This window comes from Apteryx mantelli, chromosome 19, assembly GCF_036417845.1.
Source record: "Apteryx mantelli isolate bAptMan1 chromosome 19, bAptMan1.hap1, whole genome shotgun sequence".
In the NCBI taxonomy this organism is placed as follows: domain Eukaryota; kingdom Metazoa; phylum Chordata; class Aves; order Apterygiformes; family Apterygidae; genus Apteryx; species Apteryx mantelli.
Window position 1 is genome coordinate 13,697,591 of NC_089996.1, and position 26,275 is coordinate 13,723,865.

At 36.6% G+C, this 26,275-nt stretch overlaps 1 protein-coding gene across 6 annotated transcripts in view; it reads left to right on the top strand.

Moving 5' to 3' along the window:
* The window catches only part of HELZ (helicase with zinc finger), a 92,119-nt gene that overhangs the window by 2,452 nt on the left and 63,392 nt on the right, over nt 1–26,275 (top strand). For 2 of the 6 annotated variants that reach the window (XM_067308107.1, XM_067308109.1), the window contains exons 1-7: nt 10,714–10,888; nt 14,224–14,451; nt 16,212–16,248; nt 19,524–19,648; nt 22,479–22,535; nt 23,349–23,397; nt 23,828–23,903. In XM_067308107.1, the coding sequence (XP_067164208.1) occupies nt 14,242–14,451; nt 16,212–16,248; nt 19,524–19,648; nt 22,479–22,535; nt 23,349–23,397; nt 23,828–23,903 (554 nt within the window). In that variant the 5' untranslated portion in view covers nt 10,714–10,888; nt 14,224–14,241. Of the gene's footprint in view, nt 1–10,713; nt 10,889–14,166; nt 14,452–16,211; nt 16,249–19,523; nt 19,649–22,478; nt 22,536–23,348; nt 23,398–23,827; nt 23,904–26,275 lie in introns of those variants that run through there. The other 4 variants (XM_067308108.1, XM_013953107.2, XM_067308110.1 and 1 more) reach the window with 4 other exon arrangements.

Consider the following 26,275-nt stretch of genomic DNA (forward strand, 5'->3'; position numbering starts at 1 on the left):
ATGGACAAAAGAGGCAATGAGCTATGAGCTAGGTGATATTATTATTATTGTTGTTTTCCAGCTGTTTGTTAATTTAGTAGTCTGATGAAATGTTTTCTCCAATGTAGGCAATTATTTTTGTTACTAAAACCCCATTAGCATTATAGCCGGATATTCTTTCTGACTTTCAGTATGTTTTTTTTTCTTGTTTTAGTAACTGTTTACCACCATTTTACATTTGCTGTTGCACTTTATTCTAGGTGGTTTCATTTTAGTAATGGCAGAAGCAATTGCTGGAGCAATTCACATTATTTGAAAGCCCTTGAATCTTTCACCTCGCTGGTATTCCCTCTTGAGGTCAGTGGTACCTAGATAGGTCTGATAGCAGGAGTGAAATCTAAATTGGAAGTGTTTTATGATAATTTAAATCCTGTCCCCTGTGTACAGCCTGAATAACTAGGGAAAGCCATGGGAACGTGGAGGATGAGAAGGAAGGATGGAGTCATTCTGCTGTAGCTTACGGCTAGAGCAGTTGGACAGCTGGCATTCCCCTCTTTCTTGTGGATCAGTAGGCCAAGAGTTTTAGTACACGTGTGAATCCTGTCTGTACTTTTTCCTAACGTCTCTGGGGGAAGGAGATTCAGGGCTTCTTCTGTTATTCTCTGGAAGCAGATCCACAGTATTCCTTTTTCCTAGTCCAAGGTTGCTAGAGGCTCATCATGTGGAAGAAAATAGCAAATTTTGTGTTCCAGATCACAGTCACCCTCTTGCTCACTATCATGGCTGTTGTTTAATCGTTTCTCACTTATTTTGAAATAGTCCTAAGGTAAGATCCCATTATCACTACATGATAAATATATATATTTCCCTTTAAATGGAAGTATTATGGATAAGATTATCAGAATGAACAAGACTTTCCTTTTTTTTTTTTTGTTTTGTTCCTACTCGTCTTGCCATTTCTTCTGTGGCCTTTGGCAGCAGTCAGCACTTCTCTTTATGTATGTCAATGGCATATATTTAAAGACGCAGCATTATATGTGTTTAGTTTCTTTCTCTCTTTGATAGACTCCTGAAATCGTCATCCCTTTTTCTGCAGGAAAGAAAAGAGAACAATAATATTGAAATAGCGATTGCTTTTTAAAAAAGTTTGCACGTAACATTGTTATGGGGTAAAAAAGCTGAGAACTGCTTAGTCTTTTGGAAATTTTGACCAGGAATCTGGGGCGGAAATTTTGACTTAGTATTTTGGGGAAAAAAAAAAGAATACTCTTACAGATAATGAAGTTAGGAGTCTGCAAGGTCAGATGGCTCTCTGGAAATAGGCTAGCTTCTGGTGATTTTATGAGGGTGGTATAGGTATGTAACCCAAGTTCCTTTTTGTAAAACAGTTTTGCTTACTGGGCTTTCATCTTCTCTTCATACAAATGTTTATAACATGAGGTTTCAATCAGAGGCAATCATTCATGTCTGAAAACACAGAAAAGTGAATATTACTGTAGGAAAAGAAGTGCTTAGGAATTTAAGCAAGCAAATTGTAATTACCATGGGTCAGAATTTGTTTTTCTGTTGCATTTCCATTTCACTGATTATTGATGTTAAAGGATACCTATTGTGGCAACAACATCATATCCAAATATTTCTCTACAATTTTATATGCAAATTCAACTGTCAGCATTCTAAGAGAAAGGCACTGGTTATTTACCTCATCTTTCCTCTAAATACCAAATTGCACATTCATGACAGGAAAGCCAGATAAGAAATTATAGGTTTCACTCTTCTTCCTTCCTCAGTGTAATTTTACTACACTGAGAGGTTCCGTTTCATGACTAAAAGGTTTGAGTGGTTACTATGGCCTCATCCTAGTTCTAAATCAGTACCAAACTACCAAATTTTCTAAGTGGTTTGGACTCTTTGTCGGATGCTAGAAGGCTCATCCCTCATACTTTAGCAAGAAGGTGATTTAGAGTTAACAGCACTTAACTATACTGATTTTTCAAGAAGCAGTAGGTACATAGTGCTACTGAGTCAGCAGCAAGAATTTTTGTGATTTTGTGTAAAGAAATGTTTTGGAGATGTTACTGTAAACCACTATGTCATTTGTTTCTGTTAGTTAGATACCGCTTGTATCAAGAATGAGATGACTGAGGTAGATGTTTTTTAATCTTTGCCCTATATGCAGTCTGGGGAGATAGACTCATTAACCTTCCTACTGATCACAAGCAGGACAGATCATGAAATTAAGAGCTGTAATGACTAAACAGTGGGGGGAAAAAAGAATAATAAAATTATGGTAGATATGGAATTTGTTAAATGTTGGAGCTGCAGGAAGTAAAGGGCAGAAATATGAACAGTGTGTGGATTGCACTAAACTGGTCCTGTGGTAAGTAGGGTAAGCGTTATTCAGATGATCTTTTGGTCTCTGAATTGCATAGTTTTTTTTTTTTTTTTGCATACTTATGTATTCTAAAAATACTGTATTCATCAAAACACTAAAAATTACACTGTTTAAATATGCTTAGAAGAGCTTTCAGAGCTCGATTGCATGGCAAAAGGGAAATACGTAACCTAACAGGAGTTGGTTTTGAGAACCTTGGTTGTCAGTAATGCAGCACAAGTGTTTAATTTGCTGAAAAATATTCAGTGGCTCAGCAAACCAAGAAAGTAGCAAATCTTTGTGGACATAATAAATGGAGAATGCCACAAATAAAAAGCATAGTGGTTTTGGCAGCATATAAAATAATGCTTCTAACTTACATATCTTCTCAGTTACTGCAAGATATTCTCATTTTTTTCATGATTATTTCATTTCATCCTGGGATACGGGGAGGGAAGGAGGCAGGCAGTGTGCTTCTGTTCCCAAGGAATGTTCCTTCTCCAGCGCTCATCTAAATTCCCCATCAGCTATTTGGGATTCCCAAATACTATTGAACAGCCATGAGATAGCTGCCTTGAATCTGATCCTGTGCCATCTCAGAAGCCAGAATTTGCTGGGTTTTCCTTATTGCCTACACAGGGAGGTCTCTAAGGAGGCTATCTTTGTGTGCAACATACTTCTGATTTTACCCTAAGGCAGCTTTGTAGCTGAGTGCTGTCGTATTTTATTAAAATGACGTTTTTGATTATAGTTGTTTATGCTACTGGTTTGGGGGTAGCTGTACTTTGGCTATATCTTAAGACACTCACACATTTGGAATGGTGCAGGACATTTGTTTTGTCTTCTGAACTGACTGATACTACTTGTCTCTAGTTTTGTTTGTGTTTATTCGGCTGGGCTAGACACCATTTTGCTTCTTCCTTGGTTTTGTCAGAATTATTCCATTAACCTCAACAAGATCTTACTCATTCCTGCTCAAGTTTGTTCTTTGAGTGAGGGTTAAAATACATGACTGAATCTCTAATGCTTTTTTTAAAAGGAATGGATAGAATAAATGCTACTGGGAAACTTGTGTAGTTTAGGATACAAAGTTGTAGTGTTGTCCACAGGGTTTGCTGTTTGTGGCAAAGTTGGGAATCAGTATTCTATTCTCAGGAGATTTCTAGAAATTGAACCTGTTGGTAGTATCATGTTCATGCATTTGTGGAGAGGAAACAGGGGAGTTATAAAAGTATTTTCCAGAAACAGAAGGGTTAATATAATTAAAAATGTGGAGTTAGAAGACAACTCCCCAAAGCAGGCTTAGGTATATTATGCCTTAGTATTTGAAACGGTCATGTAAAAATGCATTTCAAAGGTTGTATACAACACAGATAGCAATTTTTAATGGTGGAGGTTTGTTATTGCTTTGAACTTTAAAAACAGCACACAGAAGTATCATACACGGTTACATAATAGGTATGTTTTTGGGAAAGATGTGCTTGGAGTATCTGTGGGTGGCATCATTGTGTTATTAGATCTGTTGTGGTAGGACCCTTTTGTGCTAAGCACTGTATAAATGCATAATAAAAAAGTCAAAATATTATTCACTACTATAATGAATTTAAGTTCATTACTGTGCTGCAATGAAGACTTAAGTATATTCAAAGAAATTTTTCCAATTTTGTGTCACAACTTTCTGGCTTATTTCTGCATTTGGTTTGTGAATTGTGCACTTTGTTCAGTATTAAGATTTTTGCATTTTTTGCCCTTTGAATGAGTTGAAAGAGTGATTCATGTTTTTCTCAAACAGAAAATGAATTTAGGGTTTGTTTGCTTCGCCCATCTGTACAACCATGATATGTACCTGTAGCTGAAGTCTGCATTTGCACCGGTGATCAAAGCTGTATTCTTCAGTTAGATTTCTGAGTCATGTGGATGTACTGCTTTGCAGTACTGGGACATGTCAAGAGTGGAAAATGTTCTTGTGTGAAAATGAAAGTTTGACATTTCAGGAAAGACTGTTTCAGCATCACTACAAGTATTCCTATTAAGCAGAGAACTTTTGGATTGAACAATTAAGTTTTGCAGCTGCTTAGTTGTTAGGAAAATAAGTTTGTATGGGATTTTCCAAAAGGGGATGTGCTGTGACAAATTATTTCCTAATTTTAACAGTACTTTTATTGCTGAAATCCAAATACATCTTTAGAGGGAGCTGTGATTTGAACACAAGACTGAAAGTTAGGATCTGCTAATCCTGATTCTGTCTCTGAGACTGATTAAATTTGTGAGCTTTGGTAAATGAACTGTGAGCAGCTGCTCTCTGAAGGCAGTGCTGTATGAGCGGCAAGTTTAGCCAAATGAGCATCATGAAGAACTTCTGTGACGTTTGTTGTTGCCTTTAAGCTTGTGAAATCCGTTCATAAATGTCCCGATACTTGTTGCACCTTGAAGTGAGGCTTGGGGATCTTCTTTGACTCTCCTTTGCATCAATTAGTAACACTATTTTGTACTCACTTGGCGTTTTGGAGATGCAAGTGACAGATGTTTAGTCATGGATGCACAGATGTACCTATATATCATACAGCAGATGCTTTGCAAAAAATACTTTTTTATGACTCAGCAGAGAAGAATATTGGTAATTGAGTGACTGTATAACTCCTTAAGATTAATGGTATTCCCTTTTTTTTTGTGAAAGTTCGCTATGAAACGTTATATTATGGAATGCCCAGGGACAGCTGGGATCAAGGCCCTGTTTTGCTATTGAACTGTTTAAGAAGAGATAGGTTCCAGCACAAGTAGCTTAGAGTTTTAAATGTTGGAATGTTTTTTAGGGTATGAATACTTTTTTTTCTGCAAAGCATGTTGCTCTGTCCTCTGAGTTTGAAGCTTGCAGACTGGTCGTGGTGCACAGGGAGCTAACTGCTCAGGCGGGACTGAGTCTTCCCTTTGGTTTTCTCTGGCAAATTTCAGTAAGAGAAGCAAAGACTGAATTACTTTTTTTTATGCTTTTAAATATATACATATACATATTATATATATATGTGCATGTGTGTGTATGTAATGTGCCTGGTGAAATTGTTACAGGGGTATAAGGTAACCATAGGGCAGTATTATGATTAAAATGTCCTCATCTTGGAAAAAGCATGAGAGAAATTATTCTGAAAAAGCAGTAAGGACATACAGCTATACAGAATACAAACTGTTGCTGTTAACCAGTTCTTATGAAAGATTGTTTACGTGAAGATTTTCTATGAAGGAGCCAAAAGAACTTTAGGTGGGGCAGAAGCACCACCTATTATTAAGTTACCTGATGCTTACTATTACATACTCCTCGTTTCAGTTGGTTATTACTTGCCAAATGTTAATTATTTGGGTTGAAATTTCCCATGGTAGGTGTCTATCTCAGGCTGGCTTTTTGGGTGGTGTGGAGGAAATGAAGGATTTAGCCAACATGGTTCAATCTTTTCTAAAAATTAGGCAAAAAAAATATTGTTTTGTTCACAGTAAAAAATTCTGAAGTCCTATAGGGCTGCTTTGCAAAAAGTTGCGATGTGGTGTAGTGTGCTGTTTCTGGCAAGCGTATACTTGTTATCAGTCCTGTGGAAATCTGCTCAACATTGGTCAAATTAGCAATTTGTACAAATCTAAAAGATTGTCCCTGCAGTGAATATACTTGAGCCTGAGCTAAACGGGATTCCCATACAATTTGAAGACTGGGGCTTCTGTATTCCTCGCTGGTATGAATTTGGGAAAAAAATGAGAGCACAGAGAATCCCCAGGTGCAAAATGCAGACTTTCACAGAATGTGCAGAAGCAGTGTGAAGACAGGGATGGCCGAACAGGAGGACTAAGACTGAAAATACTGTGATTAGAAAGTTTCACTGTTTGCATAAATTGGAAAGTGTTTAATAAATGTGGCAGGGAATAGCAATAAGAAAAAGGAGACAATTCATACTCAAGTCCTATCTTTGCAATACTTCATTTTTTTGTATTTCTAATGAAAGCCCCCGTGTTGTGATACAGAGAAGTGCTGAATACTCATAAGTAAGACACTGGGTGTTCTGCTTTGATCAAATAAAGGGCTGTATAGTACAGGGAAGAGTATAATGGGAAAAAAAATCACTTTTAGTTGTCTTAAGCTGAATATGAGAAGTTCATAGAAACTTTTGGCTTTAACTTTTTTATGTCTCAATTCTTGGTCTGTGAAGTGGGAGCAAAGTCAGAAGGGTAAAGATATTTTCTTAATACCTGTGAAGTTTGTGAGCATTATTGAAAAGTTCATGAAAACATTAAAATACAGTCTTGAGAACCAGATTTCAGTAGCATACAGTAAATAAGGCCTTAGGCCCTATGCTGAACTATTTAACTAGCTGTTCATTAAGCAGACAGCCTCTGATCTGCCTGCTCATTGAGCCAGGTGGCCTTTGGAAAATGTAGTATGTGACTAATATAGTTAAAGGCTATATCATAATGCAGACAGACAGGAGGGCCGACATAAGCTTGTACAGGTAATTTTGTCATTGCACAACTTTTGAGTACTTTGTTCTGTTTCATCAAGAATGGGTAATGCTTTCAGACAGCTTTCTACAAAAGAGTCATTTAAAAGGCTGGAGATCAAGATACTAGTGATATTGATGTGGTAGATGTGGTGGTTGTAAATGCTGAGGCCATGAGTTATTTTCAGATTTTGAGCCAAAGATATTATAGATTTGCTCAACCTCATGAATACCTCATGAAATGCAGCTGATAAAGCTGCTAAATTAGTTAGACAACGCCTAGTCAAGGGATTTGTCTGTGTAGTTTGGGCAGAGGTTTCCGTAGGCTTATTTGTGCCACTTAAATAAGGGCTGACAATCCTAGGGTGCCATTAGGAAGCTATTGAAAAGCCTTATGATTTTTCTTAGCCAATTTGTCCATGTAGAAATGTTGCTGCTGTTGTCTATATAGATTGTCCTCTGCTGCTGCTGTTTCCAAAGTGAAAACAAAAGAGATTAGTAAAGATAATAAAGTGCTAATAATCACCTTAAGTGTCTGTACTGAAGTCATTCCTGGCATGCAGTAAGATCTTAGTTGTTACCATCTGTAATGTATGTAAAGTGATTTAAGGAACACAGAGAATCCAGATGCTGAAGACATTTGCTCTTAATCTGAATTGCTGCTGTATTTTTGTTGTTATTTTGTGGATGGTGAACCATCCACAGGCGCTTGTTCCTTCTTGGTTAAAGTGGAGGTGTTTATCCTATGCGTTAGGCTTACAGAGTCAGACTTGAGGCTCCATTTACATGGCCAGAGATCCCTTGTCCTTCTAATTGACTGTCCTCTCTTGGCTTTTCAAAGCAGAGGGATAATCTAAGTATTTAATGTTAGGGGACACCATGAACCTCTTAATTCTTTTTCTTTCTTCCAAAATCAAGCACACCATGTTCCTTAGAGGCCTTGTAGCAGAAGTTCTTGCTGCTGTTATGCTATATAATAAAACCCGGAAATAAGCTTTCCTCATTCTGTATGCTCCATTTCAGATTTAGCATCATTTTTGGAATTTAAAGTAGGGTCATTTTGCCTGCAGTTGTACTACATTAACCAGAGTAATTCAGTTATTTCAGAAAGCTGATTGGATTGTCCTCTCTCAAGGGGGGGGGACTTTTGTATTTGGTCTGTAAGGTGTGCATTACATTTCTGAGCACTGTGTATAACTAACATTACTCACTTCAGCCATAACTGCAATAAATGAATACATAAGATCTCTGCTGTTATGTATTTTTTAAAAAAGCAAAAGCACCTTTCATATTAATTCTGTTCTGCACCCTGTGCATAACAGAGGCACAGTCCTTTTTTCTGTGTTCAATGTTCAGTCTTTCACACTGATGGTTAGTGCACTACCATTATCTACTTTCTTTTTATTAAAAGGTTTTGTGAGTTTAGGATTATTTATGATTTATATGTCAAGACACTAGGAAAGTACATTTTTGTGTGCGTCTGCAAGTGGTTTCGATTTTAACGTGCAACTGTGTTTTATTCCTTCCTCTAGGCTTGAATAAAATGCTTGTATTAATGCTTTTTTGTCTTAAGGCAAAGATAAGCTTCTTTTATCACTATAGGTAAGGAAAATAAATAAGATATTTAGTTTTATTTTATTAATCTAAAGGTACTTGAGTGATATTTTGAGTACTGTGAAAACACTTACATAACATTATTTAGAGGTGCAAGCATGCCTTAAGATGGGATCACTAGAGATGCAAAAGCTACTATATAATATGCTTTAGCAGTAGATAGATGTATTATTCTATATTTTATAACATGGACTGACAAATGTAGGATGTTAGAAGAGTCTGGACAGTTGAACATTAGTGACTCATCTTTCTTAACTAAAGTACTGGCACATTCACAGATACAGTAGCTCACGTTTTCCTTGTGTATTGTTCTTCATGTATCTTACTTAATCCAGCTTATAAAATGAACCTAGAGCTTTCCATGCCTCTATAAATTAAAATATCAGTCTTCTCTTGATAGTTTTGAGGGAGAGGGAGCTAGAAAACTCTTCAGTCATAGGATTGTGTCCTTACCAGTCACCCCAACTTTGAACGTATTACTTTTCTCCATTATGGAAGTCATTAACACGTGTCTCGCAACAGAGTTTTGAGACCTTCATAGGTGAATGGCTTACATCTCAATTTTACCAGTAACAAGTTGCAAGAATTTATGCAATGTGTATTGCTAGTGTCCATAGTCTAAAAAGTTTGCAAACCCTACTTTAGTGAAACCTGGAAACTAATTGATTGATCCTTGAGCAGCTGAACTAATGAATGTGGTTTACTACTTCTATCATTATGGGCAAGAAAAATAAATAAGAATTTTCTTTTACTAGTGAGTGGTATTTTCATACAGTGTTGTCTCTCTGTCTGAATAAATGGCAGCACACGACAGTGTGGGGTAATTGATTGGGTGGTATTAGTTAAAGCCTGGATGATAACTTGTCCTTTCCCTAGGTGAGCTCAATATTTTGGGTCTCTGTTATCTGTCTTGTTACACATTTTTTATAAAACTTGCAGTTGCTTAGTATCTTTGAGACCCTTTAGACTTCTGTGAAATGCAGTTCAAAAGTTACTGGGGAAGGACAGAGCAACCAGCCTCAAAAATAAATATAGTTGACCTCTTCCTGCCTCTTAAAAGTAATTGCTGGGAAGTAATGATAAACAACTGTCTTTTCCCGAAGGATTACCTGAGTTTATTGTATGTTTAAAACTTTTGCCCAGTTTGGTGGCCAGCCTTCCCAACTTGTGAGAAGGGCTGAAGAGTCCCAAGGGGTTAGGAATCACAGCAGTCACCTTACCTGTTTCCTTAGACTGCGCAGGAGGAGTTGAATTCCTGCTCGGCTTTCTGCAGGCTGTGCCAGCTTGACTGGACCAGGCGGTGGCAGGGTGAACCCTACTTCTCGGCTGTCCTGCGATACAGTAGCCTGTTACCGGGAGGACACAGAGCTGAACAGCTTTGGCAAGGAGTATGTGGGTGCTCATTTCTCACAGCAGCACTGTTTGAAGGGTTGCGGATTGTAGTGGGAGGCAGCTGGAGAGGCTCTTCCCCCTCCGTGTTCCCCATAGCAATGGGTCTCATTCATTTGCTTCGGTTTGCAAATCCCGGGATGTGGCTCTGGAAGCATATTCAATTCACAGTGAATTCCTACCAGTCCGACTGTAGGACTGCAAGTTGAACATCATTGCTTCAGCATAAATCTTTACAAGAGATGTTAATGTCTGGTTAAAATATGCAAATATTTACTGACTTGTCTACTGTTTGTCAGCTTGGCATGCGAGACCTTGGATCTGATCCTTCTGTCTTGGCAGACATTGGGAATTTTGCCAGTAACATTAATAGGAACAGCATTGTGCCCTCTAATCTGTTTGTTTATGAAGTACATGGAGAGTTATCTGGCTAGATTCTTTACAGTGAATTGAAAAAGCATCTGTTTGAGATTTTTTAGTAACTGTCGCTTGCTTAACTTACCATTGTCTTAATATACGGACCCTTTGGTTCCATAAAATACATCCGTAAGCTGTGAAGCACAAAAGTGCACTGCCCTGAGTTAAACTGCTCTGAAATACTTAGTTTAGTTCACGATGTTCTCTCCTCCTACACTGATTTTTAGTTTGTAGTTGGACTAATCATACTGTGGAGTAATTCTTCAAAAGCCTCCAGTGCGCCAAGCAGGCGTAGTGTTTACTTAGAAATAAATGACTGCGTAGATCACTCTGTTTCTCGCTCTTCCTCCTCAAGCTGCCCATTTTGTATGGGGATTAGATTCTAGTTACTTTTTTTTTCATTTGTTTACAGATCCCATTGGAAAGAAGGAGAAATACTGAGGGATACTAAGCCAGAAAATCATTAGTTGTAGGGGAAAAAATCCCCCACAGTACATTGAAAAACAGGATTGGAGTTACACTGTTTGGAATTAACCAGATCTTTTAAACGATAGCGACAACAACTATTTTGTGGAAGTTAAGCTGAGCATGATTTGGCCTTCAAAGAAATGTAATATCATTAAGTTTTCTGCTAAAGGTAGGAGGTTTTTGGAGTTATAAAGTAGAAAGCCAAGTTAGATCTCTGGATTACAGAGAAGAGTTGTGTAAACTTGTATATGTGTCTTAGTCAGTGAGATGCTTACTGTCATATCAGGTGGAATTCACTCACATGAGCTATGTTACTCATATATTGCTTAATATATTACTTAAGTGCATAAATTAGGAGTCTTCCTCTAGATGGTGGTGCTGCTGTGGGATAATTCAAAACTAAGCAATGCTTTGAAGTGACCACTGATAATAAAAGTGCTGTTGATAATACACAGTGCCTGTATTTCCAAGGTAGGTCCGCTGTCCACCTACCTTAAACGTGTAATTTTAGATAGTGGGAATATGTTCGTTTACTGTTTCCAGAGAAAATTCTAAAGATGTATTAAACTTTGATGCTTTATTCCAATTGTCACTCAAATCAGCGATACAAATTTGGATTTACAGCTCTTTGACATGCAGTACTCCAAGCCGTTTTGAAAAAAATGAATAATCCTCACATTTATTCTTTACATACTTAGTATTTTGATCTCAGTTTTATGGGTGGATTTTAAGTCACATTCACATAATCTAGTCTCAGTTGCTAATTCTGGTGCAGCTTAGGGTGCTAACGTTAGGAGCACGAGTTTTTAAGAGTCAAAAGGAAGAGCTGAGTGCCTCTAGGGAGGAATTTTAGGAAGCAATTTAGAGCACCTGAATTAGAGTCTAAAGCAGATGGTGCAAATACCCAATAAATGTCCTCAAGCTGGTACCATGCACATGTTTGTGTCTGCATATACAGATATATATGGAGAAATCTGAGAGCCCGAATTTAGAATTTTCTGTATGTTGTCCACATGTCACTTTTCCTTGTTATGATTAAATTCATTAAACAAATTATACTTCTGGGGCTTTCTGCCTATTGCTGTGTCCCATGCACTGTGACTTCAGTGTTGGGTTTTTTTTATTATACTTGGGAATTTTGGGAGTGTGACTCAGTTTAGCCCAGGTATCCAAACAGCCTGGTCCTCACTTTTTTGAATTCCACTTAAGCAAAAAGCTGTGGGTTAAGTTAAGGTCAGTTATGTCTTCTAAAACACTAAGTCTACAAGTTGACCAAAGAAATTGTGTGGCCTTTGCAGTACAGTAGTCCACTTCTCCTCAACCACAGCTTCTCCTCAAACAAGCTGATTGAACGTTTATCAGAACAGCCAGCAGAAGGCAATTCATACATAAAATGTTTTGCTTTGCCATGGTGCCATGCTGGGGAAGGAGGGCTAGCGGATTTAGCTGATTTAGCGTGACTGGCTAGGTCAGTTCAGATGGGATCTGTGTATAAACAGTGCTCCTGCAGCAAACACGCAGGAGCTCCGCTAAGGCTTTCGGTCAAAGGAATTTTGGTTATATGTCAGCCAGGAAGTGAGGAAATCCAAAGTACAGCAGAGTTCATGAGAGCCTCTCTTTTCAGTCCCTTAGGAGGAAAACAGAATGTACATGAGAAAAACATCAATTAATTAATTGGAGTTTTATTATTAGAGCAAATTCTAGATCTGTAAAATTCACTGTGGCCTAAGATTTTAGTGAAATGGAGGTCAAATTGATTTTTATTTATATTTAGAAAGGATCCTCGCGTAATCAGTATAACAATACCTGACATTTATGTCATTGAAAATATGTGCTTGTTTAAATGATCCAACTGAATGTCTTTAATGTTAATGGAATTACTCTATAAATGAATTTATTCACATCTATAGAGGTACAAAATCTACTTGCCTGTTTCTATTCTGATAAAAAATGGGAACTTACTTTTATCAGACAAGTAAACTCCTGGATGAATGAGATAAACATGTCTTAACAAAGATCTTGCAAAATATTATGTCACAAATTTTCATCAAGTTAATTGCAGAACACACATGCTTATTTATGTTCCTTCATCTTTGGGAAGATACACTGTTGTACATAAGAAATTTTTATATAAAAATGTTAACAAAGAGAAGGTGGATTAAGTCAAAATTGTCTTGAGAAATCAGTGTTCCTGTATGTTTGTACTGTGATACTGAAAATCAAATTTTAAGAATGGAAAGAAACACATAGAACATTACACCATGATACTATAAAATATATACCATTTCTTGTCTACATTTCTACAGCAGATTGGCTTAGATGTGTTAATGAAAAGAAGTGGGATAGTGAATTATTTTTCTTATAAGGAAAATACATCTATTTGACCTTAAAATTGGCTTCTTGAAGTTACTTTATCTTAACCTGGTAAAAAACTTACAGGTATCAAATATAACGGAAGTTTTTAGCAGTGAATTTTTAAAGTGTGCTAGAGATGGTTATTTTAGAGAATCATAACTGTTGAAATATAATAAAAAATATTGATAATATTCTGCTTACTAGAAATGCGACTGAGAACTAAATTTTCCTCTTTCAGTTATCAGAACTGATTTTTGTGAAGTCAGCTTTAAAGTAAAATGTCTCTAAAGCTATATCATGTATTAAATATGTCAAAGAAGGGATAATATAGAGAGGGATTATAGAAAGGCTTTGCTTTTTTACTGCTGATTTAGAATGTTGATAACCATTTGTTTAAGTTTATTGGCAGATAATGTTGTCTGTCTTGTATATAGATTTTTACCCTAGCTATTTCAGTCGTCCCCCCCCCCCCCCCCAAATATATGTACCTTAAAATTTTTCAAAAAAGTATTATGGCATGTTGCACAAGGGTGTTGGTCTGGTTGGGATATCTAGACTTTCTCAGACGTAAATGAAAATAAACTGACTGAACGAACAGGCAAGCAGCTTCCTGTGGACCTCCCTTTCTTTCTCGTTCATCCCTATCCATCCGCATTGCACTTCACCCACTGAAGGCTATGGCTCACTCACCTTAAGCGTAGATGAGAAGTGCTATGAAGAAAAGGTATCTTGCAGGAAAGGACTGAAGGCTCAGAGAAGGAGCAGCTGGTGGATGAGTTGTATTACTTCCAAAGCAAAGATTGCATTGCCAGCGAAGACACAAAAGCCTCTATGCAGCAAAGTGCTTAAATCCACGCTGACTTTAAATTTGAAACCACTACTTATATTCTTAAAATTAGTCAGAGGCTTAAATATCTTCCTGAAATAGAGCCAAAACTGAGAGCCAGGAGTGATGTAAGTAGGAGCACGGAGGAAAAAAATTGGGAAGAGCTTAGTTAGCGAGCAAGATGGGGAAAGGAAATGGCAATGGCATAGGACGGAGGGGATGCGATACGACGCCTCGAGAGGGGAGTGGAAGTTGGTTGGCAAGTTGTCACTGCCATTATACAGCTAACCAACGTTTTATCATCCCCTCTGCCCCCGCTCTAGGATTTCTGTCCCTGAGTCATGGCAGACAGAAGACCAGAGAAGGCATGTGAACAAGCATGTGAATCCCTTAAGCAGCAGGATTATGAAGTGGCAGTGAAGCATTGCACAGAGGCACTCCTTTCCCTGAGCCGCTGCCCCCCGGCTCAGCCCTCGGAGGCGTGCCAGGCAGAAACCCACCGCGTCAGAATCGAGAGCCTGCTGTATAGAATTGCTTCTTTTTTACAACTTGTGAGTGTGACTCTTTAATAGTGTCGAGTGAACTGGAAAGAACAGTCAAATCTCTTTTACCGTCAACATTGGAATAAAATTCGGCATCTTCCTGTAATTGGCATGTTGTTTTTCTGCAGAATCCTCCTTGCTAAAGCGTGTATTAGACTTCTGTCTTGCAGTTTTCTATGAGCAGTTGCATGGGTCTGTTTATTTTTAAGGTTTGGGACCTCTGAGTAGTTTGGGTCTGAATCACAATTCTCTAAAAGAAAAAATATTGTTAAAAAGTTGAAAGATATTCCAGGAAGAAAAATATCTGGTTATAGAGTATTAAATTATGTTCATTAAATTACATATCAAATTGCTGTGTCTTTAAAGAGCATTAAATTAAGGTAGCAAATCTAAGCACTCAAAACAAAAAAAAGGTGGGGGTGGGGGAAGAAATGCCAGAATTTGGGTAACCAGTTCATAATTTAGCTGCCTTAGCATGGGCGTAGCTGTAGTCTTTTAAAACTTACTATTTTTTCATCTCTAGGCTAGAGTACGTCTAATAGAAAACGTAACTTTTAGGCTCTGACATATTTTTAATGGGAATGTGAAAACTATGATCTTTGTAAAGGTTTATAAATGCAAGGCAAGAGACATATCCATGAATCATAGATCATTCCATTGCCAAATTTCTGTCCTTCCTTTAAAGCATTAGAGAACTACAGTTTCTTAAAGGAATGGACATTAGAGTGCTTAATATGACTAAACCTACATTTTCCCTGCCCTTCATTTTTGGAAACGTTATTGCAGACTTACAGGGGCCTTCCTCACCCCAAGTCTTCAGATATTGGGTATTCCAGGTGAAAAAAGTTTGGCCAAGTTGTAAGACCCTGCTAGGCAGCTTTAAGATAAACCTTGCCCCTCTGATTAGGGACCTTTTTTTTAAACATTCTTTAAATGGAGAACTGAATCGAACTATTCAATGTGTGAAACAAAAATCAGGAAACTTTTCTTAAGTTAAGATGCGGCCTATTGTACAGCTCCTCAGGGGAAGCGATTCAGAAATGCCTAAGAAATTTAGTATCATTTGATGTTTTTAATGGAAGTTGTGTTACGAAAGGCTGACTTCTCCAAGTTATTTACATATAGCAATATGCAGATAGATGCTTAGCAGTATTTAATATATTAATTTCTGATCTGGATGCTTTGAAAATCCTACAAAGCACCTATCTGTATGTTCAACGTAGCTGTAAATCTTTAGGGGCTTTGGGAAATTCTTATCACAACATTCCTATCAATGACTTGAATTATGTAGATACTTAAAGATTTTAGGTAAATAAAATCCTAATTTTCCTTCTTTTATTATTGAAAGAAATAATTTCTGAAATCACCATTGATAAGTCAGAGTAAAATAAAATGCATACCCTGCAAATTCCAACAGCACTGTATCAGTACAAATTAAAAAAAAATACAGTGGCTAGACAAGAAAGTTAAGTTTTTGTATTTTTTCCTAGGTGTTGTGAGCCTCCTACAAACACATGCATAAACATACCTTTGCACATTCCTGTACCTCTTTTAAAATGTCCATTTGCTGAGAATTTGAGAGAAAGGCAGCATTCTAAGGATTAATTAATTATATTTGACAAATGACTGATGTTCTTTACATGTTCTACCCTGGAAAAGAAGAGGTAATGGATTATTAAAAGGTTTAAGAGACTTCTGATTCAAGCATGTAGTTGTTTATGCTAACTGGAATAATGTTATTTTTAAACTTTTCATGTTTTACCTTTCAGAAAAAGTATGGGCAAGCAGATGAAGACTGTAGGCATGGTATGCTTATTTCCTTTTTTATTACATAGTGTTATAAATTGCAGTCAGTTGCCTGAATTTCAAAAACAGGTGCCCAGATTTGTTAGTTTGCTAACAATGATTTTTTTCTGGTTAAAATTATGTGTTTGCTTTGTAATACTTCTACTTATTTTGCCTACGGAGCTCTCACTACTTTGTAAGTCATGTTCAAATACCGGAACTGAAACGCAGCTGCCTTTGGCATAGGGGGGCTATTTGACTGGCAGATCATTTAGTATATGAATGTAGGATGGATGGATAGTGTCGGACGCTTGTGATGATGACGGCAGCTGATTGTTCTCTCTTCTTTCCCGGGGCCATGGGTGGATATTTTGGTTTGCATTTTAGGTGTTGATTCGGGAAAAAAACGGGGTTGATGTGATTACGATCAACCCTGTTTGCTAAAGCTTTCAAACATGTGCATCTGTCACGTGGAAGCTGAGCCCTTCATGTTTTATTTCTTTGTTTAATTGGGGTATTTTAAAGGAATTAACGATCCTTGCTAATGTTCTGTTACTTACTTATAGTGCAAGTGATTCAGTACTCAGAACTTTTTGCTGACTTTGGTAAGCGTTGGATCAGAATTTATCAGTTAGATTGGGAAAGAAAAGGTGGGTAGATCCCACCTTTCAGTTTTTATTTCTTTACCCTTGAATTTTAAAGGAAAATTTCCTCAAACCACAGTTTTGTTATAGGGACTATGTGATACGGGTACTATTGTGAGATTCCTATGCTAGGAATGATAACCTTTAAATTGTTACTTTTTGGGGGGGGGGGGTGGTGGTGGTGTATGAATTCATCTTCACGCCATGGTCTGGGGATATGTGGGGCTCTGCAGACTACTTGCGAAGGGTCCACAAACATAACTAAGAGAAGTCGACTGATTTTCCACAGGTGTACATTTCCTGTATGGAGGTCGGGTCTCAATTAGCAAATGTTTAAAGTTTAAAACATTGGTACCCTTAATAGGTACCAGTCTTAAAATGGTCTGAGTTTTTTTTTTTAAAGCTGCTTCTTGTTTTCACTGTTGATATCTGCCAAAGGTGTAATATCCTGCTTATCCTCATAGTTGTCTTCCGTGATGGCAAGTAAAGATGAAAGAAGAGACGTGTGGAAAGATAAATAACGGGTAGAGGAGGCAGGAGAGGGAGTGTTCTCACTGATGGATCTGATGGGTGTGCCGTAGAGGTAGATGGGCAGCATTCATCCGCAGTTGACTATTTTTATTCTCTTGACATATGTGTCAGATATCAGTATCTCAAATGAACAATATTTTTCCTTCTCTCACTGGGCGTGCATAGAAGTGGGTGGAATAGGAGCACCAATGATACTTTTTTAATTTAAAAAGTAGAGAAAACAGCTTTCATATGTATGTTACTAACAAAAAAAGTACCCAGTTTAATTTTAATTTTCTTAATTCAGGGCAGCATGATGTGCAAATATTTTTTTCAAGTTCTAAAACTGAGGAAAATTTTCAGCTTCTTAATGCCATATTTATATAGGCATACAAAAATGATGTGTGTATCTATGTGTATACACACCATAATTTTTGTGAATGTATGAATGAACAATGCGACTGTGGTTCCCATATTGTGCTGTTGTGAGTTGTACCCCAGTTTAGAGTGTCTGCACTTATGATCCTAAAGGGCCTCAGTTTTAGTCTTATTCTTGAAATATTCTTTGAAAGAAACAATCCTGGTATGGTCTAACGGTATTCTTTGATGCTTACAATTTTTTTATAGATAAAGTTTTATTCAAGCTGCTGTTCTGTCTTTTTACAAGACTTGACATGTTACGAACCTATGAAGGTGTTTTAATTTAACCTGAATGATAAGTATATCTTGAGATAATTCAAGAAATATACCTTCTTTATAGTATACCGTTTACACTATTATAAACATAAGAGGTGATGACAACTTAGAATCTGTTAAATTATTCCATAAATATTTAACAAAATATATATGTGTTAGCTCAGTAATACTATGCAGTTAATGACATGAAATATCATAACTGGGTATATAAACTTTGAGGTTAAAATAGCAGACTGGCAGACATCTAAATCTATTTGTGGAGCTGCTTTTTTTCTGATTTGGGAAGTAAGCTCTATTTTTGGAAATGTGGTTGGTATCATCAGAGCCGTGAATTCAGGGTAATCGCTGAGGCACTTTGTAAATAGAATTTAGTTACCATTATGCTTTGAAGAGATGTCTAGTCGTTTCTGTGTAACTGTTCACGTGCGACTACTATTTCTTTAGTGTTTCACATAACTCCTGTTAATGATATGAATGGCTGTTGAGCAAGGAGTTTTGATTTATTATTCTAAAATGTAATCCAGAAGTTCTGGCGAGTGTAAAAGCCCTGTTAGCACTAACAGGAGCTGCATGCATCTAAGGTCTGCATGAGTGGCAGGATAAACACAGATGTTGACGTTGCCTGCAATAACAGTAATATATTTTATAATTCTGTACTTTTAACAACTGTCCAGCCTGCTTTCAACTCACATGCTTAGCTTTACTAGCTTCTTAATCACTCAGAAAGGCATTTCTTTTTCTGGACAGGTAATATATATGATTAAGTGTTATTCCTACTTGTCTGAAGCACGTCTGTATCATGAAATAAATCCTTTCACTATTGGAAGTGTCAATGGAAGTGTCTGTCTGGCTCGGTATCTGATCCGGTGCTAGAAAACATTAGGAAAGTTTTCTGTTACATGGAGCTTGTAAATTCCTGGATTCAAACAATCACTCCTATATCCTGCACTTCACAGCATAAGTGAATAAAAGCCCTTTTAAAGTAGCAGGAATTGACCATGAGGAGGTTAGCTATATTTGGAAACTACAGGGTAGGCTTTTTGTGAGCATGAATAGATCTTCCTGAGCATGTTTGTGTTGCTGAAAGGTTGTTGGTTGCTGTTTTTTTCCTCTTTCTGTGAAAAGGAGGTCCTTTGTGTCTGTGTTAGATAGCTGGATTTACCCTTCCCATATTTAATTTTTCTGTATTTTAGCATGTAAACATTATTCTAAATCTGTTTGTGAGCTCATGTACAGCTTTTCTTAGATGATGGGAGATAAGTTTCAAGTAATATGAGATGTAATCAAGTAATATTTCCTTTACATCCAAGTCTTGTCTTTTCAGGAAGCCATGGATTCAACCCAAGTTTCAGACATTATTTTTGTGTTAAAGTTGAAGAAAAACTGTGTAGGGTTTACTTAAATGTATACTATGATGAAGCTAATAGTTGCTGATTTGTGTTGCAGTGCTGGGAGAGGGGCTGGCCAAGGGAGATGGATCTTTCCGTGCAGTGCTCTGCTGCATGCATCTTAAAGGGAAGCTGCAAATTGTGTCTAATGTTCTTTCCAAATCACTGATGGGTGAATCATTGGTAAGTGGGTTTGCTACGATCTACATAACCTGAAAAGCAATTTGTATTTCCTTTTTTTGTGTATGTGTTTAATAACAAACTTCTGAACATATGTTTGACTGGCAGGTTGCAACAAAAATGATTTGTATGGAAAAGACAAAGATAAGTATATGGGCACTCATGTGTAATCAGGATACCTAGGGTGCATTACCAGTGTTTCCGAGTCAGTACAATTTTTATTTATTTATTTATTTTTGGTTGTTGGCTCTGAATCCCCAAGGAATGCAAAGTATTTTTTGTACAAATGCAATTTAACAGAGTAGAGAAATATAAATCTCAAACTTTTGCCTGCTTTTTTAATTTGCACTTGACACCATTCTGTGTATACTTCAGTAAGTTCAGCCTTTGAAGCAGAAAAATTGATGAGCCTATTAAATAAATAGTCCACAACAAGTTGTAATAAAGCATGAAAAGCTTTTCAGGAAAAAAAGCTTGCATTTCAAAGACAAAGTAAAGGTTGGAGTTCAAACCTTCTCTTCTACCTTTGAACTATCAAAACACTTAAAAATGTTTTTAACCTCATATCTGTGAGTAACTTACTGATTCTTATGTGACTACTCATATGGGGAGAATTAGGGACATGCGGAAGTCTCCAAAGGGTAGTGCCCTTTTTATTTCTGGAATCTAGATTAAGTAGTGTGCAGTTCATCACCATGAGCTGGTGGTGGTGCTAAATCCAGAAACACAGTGGTAGCGCAGATAAGGAGTGATCTGGTCAAATCATGAAGAAAGTGTGATATCAAGAGCTGTTGTGGTTGGTGTTGGGAAATAAAAGGAGGGAAAGTGTCTTTTGCTTTATAATATATTGATGTATAGGAGTTGCCTTACAATATACATTGCTTAATGATTAAAGATATATCATGTTCAATATTATTTAAAAATAACTGTAATATTTACTGTACAGTATAGTAGTTATGCCTTGCTATTTTATTATTTGTGGAAAGTCACTGTGCTGGTGTGATGCTTTTTAAAAAAAATTTCTCTTAAGTGTATATTAGTTGAGCCAGAGAGATGCACATACGCACTGGCTGATTGTGCAGTCCAGTTATTAGACATTCACCTAGGACTTTACCTGGAGGGAGCTGAAATCATGTTTCCTATATCTTTGTGCATAACTTAATCAGTAGACTATTTTTGAGAAGAGTTCTGTTTGTCTGTGTCTGATATATATCCTGGACTTGAATTTTTTTCTCCTTCCTTCCTTCCTTCCTTCCTCCCCCACCTTTTCCCCCCAAATGGGATATTTTTACATGAAAAGCTTTTTCTTTGTTTAGCTGGTGTTTTCTAATGAAAAAGTGTTTCATTGAAAAATTCCTGGCCAGATTTAAGAAAACTTGCCCTCAAAAAATTTAGTAAAACAGCCCAAAACTCCTTATCATCGGAAATGTATAATGCCCCTGTTTTAAACTACTGTTATGCAAATGAAGGTGGCTTCTTATATAATTCCAGAGCCCTGTCTCAAAGCAGAACTTCGGATATTTTTACAGGCCTTAGATCATTAGATGATAGTTGTTTTCTACAGGAATATTAAAATCAGCAGTTGATATACTGACTTCTGCCAGTGTCTGAGTGGAGTAATGAAACAAAGTTTTGGAGTAAATTTGTTGAGGAGTTGCTATTCATCCAATTTCTTCCATAATAACTGAAGAGAATGATTATTTGTAACTTTATTTATGTTCTAATACATTTAAGCTCAGCAGATTCAATTTACAACCTTTCTGCTGAAGAAGTGAAAAAGCATTTTGAAAACAACTAAGTGAGATTTGAGTGTGTAAATTTTTAACGAAGATAATTTCTGCTGCTCAGTAGCACAGGCAAAATGTGAAGGTGGAGTCTTAACAAATGCAGTGGCACCTAATTAAATTTCTGCAAAACATTATTGAAATAAAAACACAAGTGTGGGTTCCTGCATTCAAAGTTTTTGCCTAATGTGAGCGTGAGATTGTCGTGTGTAGCTATTCTATTTCAGATAAATTCATTTTTGAAAGATTTCACTTCAAATATACTTGAATGTGTTGTTATTTTGAGCTAGATGGCTAACCTTTGCTTTTTGGTGAAAAAAGGCATGGATGGTCTACATCAGAGCAGAAAGAGTTATGAAACAATAGAAATCAGTAATTTGTAGAATGGATTCTTAGGAAGAAGGGAATCCACCACTGCAGCAGCAGGGACAGTTTTTTATATTGATTTCTTCAGAGCTGAAATGTTTCAGTAACCGTAGCATGCGGCTCATGGATAGTGCTTTTCATCAGTAGCTCTCAAAGCGCTTTGTGAAGGCAGGCAGTGTCACTGCCCCCATCTAACAGGTGGGGAAACCGAGGCATGGAGAGGCGAAGTGACTTGCCCAAGGCCACCCAGTAGTCCTTGTCCATTGGGCCACACGGCCTCCAGGGTGCTGGGCCACACTGCATGTAGGCTCACTGGTCTGAAGGATGTGGTTTAATAAATGCTGTAGCTGTTAATATTTATCTTGGGTGGCAGCCAAACTTCGGAAGAGTTTTTTCCCAAGTTGTTTACATATGCCACCCTTTTGCCTTGCCCTGTACTGATACCTGCTGTCTAGTGTTTGGCTAGTGTAAAATTTCCCTTTTTCACAATACTGTTTGCTCAGTATTACATAGTTTGTCATTTGAAATTGCACGTTGTAAGTCAAACTCATCTTCTCTTTTCTTCTTGCCCTTCTCCTTGTTGGTTGGGGCGGTGATGTTTGTGGGGGTTACTTTTTTGCTATTATTTAATGTTTGGGAAGGTTTATTTGTTGAATATATTAATATTCTTTCTCCCTACCCAGAACGGGATGGTAACTAAAGATCTGACACGATTGAAAACACTTCTTGCTGAAACAGAGGTAATAATGAGCACTTTACTGGGAAAATAATGAAAAGTATCTGATACAGCTGAGAGGCCCCAGGAAATCTGGTGCCACTGTGAACATGCTGTATCTTACTTTGTAGTTTCCACTGGTCTATCAGTCTTTACCACCTATTCAGCAGCCTTTCATCACTATCTTGGATAATATGAAAAAAATAGAGAGAAAGATGCTAATAGTTATTGACTGGCTTGCGATAGTGAGTGGAAAGAATTCAAAGCATGTATGTGTCTGTTATTTAATTATTGCATTTTTCTCTGCTGGAAGTGATTCTCAAGTTATAAACATGACTTAAGAAATTGGTTAACAAATCTAAATGCTCTCTCAGTCACCTTTTTTTGTATTAGTAGGAGGTTAATCTGTCATGTCTGTTGATTGAATTGCCACTTCTTTATTTATTTTTTGTTTCTTTTAAGTCATTGATTTGGGTTTTACCTTTAATGTAGATTTAAAGCTAAAAGATATCTCAATACAATTTAGACTTTGGCTTTTTTACAAGTTTATTGCAATCCACATTAAAATGATTGCATGATGGAATTAATTCCTGTAAAAATCTCTATAGCTTTCTTCTAAGGATGAGTGGATTCAGTGTTCCTGTCAGAATTTCTTTTATCAATGACTGTAATTTAGTTTTGGGTTAATAGGAAATTCATGTTTGTGACTAGAATAGATTTCAGACTTCTGATGAATTATTTTGTATTGGTTGTTCTAAAACACATTGTATCAGCAAAGTAGCCAAAGCAGGTTTTGTTGGTGAAATTAATTTTTTTTTTTTTTGTTTAATAATTGTAGGCAGCTGGTAAGGTACCATCAGGATACCATGTAGAAGATTTAGAAGAAGGTATGTAACTCAATTCTAAAGCTACTTCATTTTGCGATGAGAAGACTTGAAGTAGTGCTGAGCCATGAGCAGAATGGTAGTAGTCAAAAAGGAGAAAAATAGCTTGACTGTTTGTCTTGATGAGCCATGTGGGTTAAGGTTGAGCAATTTGAACACCATTGATTTGAACATCATTGGTTGAATTTGGAGGCAGAAGTTTGTACTTATTGGTCTGCCATATACTTTGAAACTTGCCTTTGTATCCTTAGAGCATTTGTTCTAAATGAATTTGTTAGGGACTGAGAATTAATTTTTTGGTCAATAATTTTGCTTGTCTATTAATATGCTATGGGTTGATGTTTAGAGACATGGTTCCCTGAGCAATTGCTATCCATGACTCAGAAATAACTGGAAGTTTGAAAAGTAACCTGAGTTTTGGACTATTCTGCAGGATCCCGGGATGGCTGGCAGTTCCGCCCTCCACCGAGGGGAGTCACAAGCAGTGAAGAATATACACTATGTAAAAGGTAAAGTCATTGCTTTATGTTGACATTCTCTAAGGGATCATAGCATTTCCTCTCTTATTTAGCTGATAACAGAAGGTTAGGATAACTAAGATGTCTGGAGGATGAAGCTACTTGTTAGAACAAGAGTTGATTTGTTCTCGGATTTTTGGGTAGATCAATTCATCCAGAAGCATCTCAGTGGTCTGTAAAATGGAATCAATAATTGCATTTTATAAGAGAGTAGTCTGAGGAACATTTTTTCTAGTGACAAGGTAGCATCTGTCTTCTTCCCCTGTCTTTTTTAAATTTGTATAATTTTGGAGATGTAAAAAGTTCACTCCCACAAACAACTGTTGGCAAACTGAAGCACAGTGAAGTGTGCTTTGGCAGGAGAGAGGATGGGTTTTGCTGATAAATGGGATTTGTCTTCGGATAAGCAACACTTGTAGAATTTCACTCTGGATCTCTTGTTCCCATTCTGCATAAGCTGAAATATGCAGAGGTGTGTGGCCCTGCTGAAGATCCAATGGCTTGTGCTTGTGTTGGATTTTTTCCTTCTCTGTTTTTCAATTCACTAGCCAATACTCCCTATATTGTATTGTTAGCCATGATTACTTATGTAATACTATATTAATATACTCAGGAAAAAACCATCATTATGCACTTGATTCTCCCATATATGTAACTCATACAAATAAATTATTTTCAAAGTATACAGGAATCTGACCTGCTTTTTAGATGAGATGACTGAATCTGCTGAATTTGGGCTACTTTTGGCTTGATTTTCTAGAAATGCTAAATGCTGACAAGTCCTGTTGACTTTAGCAGATCTGGTGCATGTTCAGCATTTTAGAAAAAGAAGATTTTTTTTTAACTCATTATGACTTTCTATTAAGTAGCATGTATACCTTGTTTCCAACCCTTGCTTTTAAACATTTTTCCACTAAAACTGTAAATTAAATTTACTGGTTACTTTATTACGCATGCTGTTAACCTTAGATTGAGAAGGCTGCCTTACTCAGCAAACCCATGTAAATAGTATCATTCTGATCATGGATTAAAGATTTTAGCTTCCTTCTAAGGAAGCAGTTACAGGTCTTGAATATGAATTTTTGAAGCTGTGGTTTGTTTTTGCCTTGTGTGGCATAAAGCGGTAGAAATACATTTATTCTAGATAACAAAGTTATGGAATTGCAGGAGGTATTTAATAAGAAATCAAACATGAGAAAAAAAGGTGTTTGTTAAAAATATTAACAATGAAAACATAGAAAATTTGCATAATGATAGATTTTTAAGGTAATATACTTTGCTATTAAATGATGACAAGGAAAAACACTTAATTTTAAATCTGCTGTGTAGCTAATGAGAAGAGGTCAACAATTTATATTATGCTTACACTCCATTTACTTTGGGCAATGAAAATCATAGTTGTACTCCAGCAATTGTACTTTAGCATTCTAATTCACTGAAGCAATGTTGGATTGGAAAAATGGATATAAAACACTGAAACTGACTACCAAGAAAAATATTCTAACTTTAAGATATTTTAGGGAACATAGTTTAAGAAAACTTAGTAACATCATAGTATATATCACTCTTAGTTTATTTACAGTTAGGGCACTCAAACATTTAAATATTTCAACTTTTCTTAAAGGAAAAGTGTATGTTAATTCAGGTTACAACCACTGATCCACATGTAGCCTGGATATCCAAATACTTTTGCTGCAAGGTTTTCTTGTCATAGTCAAGTATTATTTGTTTTTGTTACATAGCTCGGAGTTCACAAGCTAATTCACATTACATAATACATATGCTGTGAAAAGGTTATTCAGTCACTGGTCCCCTTCTGCTGCGTTCATCAGTGATGTGGAGTGCTGACTTGCCGTATTCTTTTAGTCTTGATTCATCCTTTCTCTTTTACAGTCGTTCCCCACTGTAGGAAGAAGTTCTTAATATAGGTATATGAACAGTTATCTACACGAGATTCAAATATAGTTATGTTTACAGAGTTTCTATATATTTGATATCCAACAGATATTTTCCTGCCTGGCCTTAATTGCTTGGTACATGTGATACTTACGTTAACTGTTTGTAGTCTCTTTATGTAAAAAAACCTCTCCAAAACAAAAAACAACAAAAATTTTCCTGGCCTAATGTTTATTCTGTATATTGAATACTTTCTTAGTAACCTCATATCTTAAAAAAAAAAAAAAAAAAATTCTTTCTTTGTAATCTGTTTTTAAGTGCTTGAGTTTTGAAGAATGATAAAGATGCAGCTACTGCTGTGTGTTAATAAATAGTTAAGTTATAACTAAAAAGAGTTCCCAAATTATATAGACATTTAAGTACTGTTGGTTGAAACTCAAAAAAAATTCTGAGAAGCGGAATGCTTA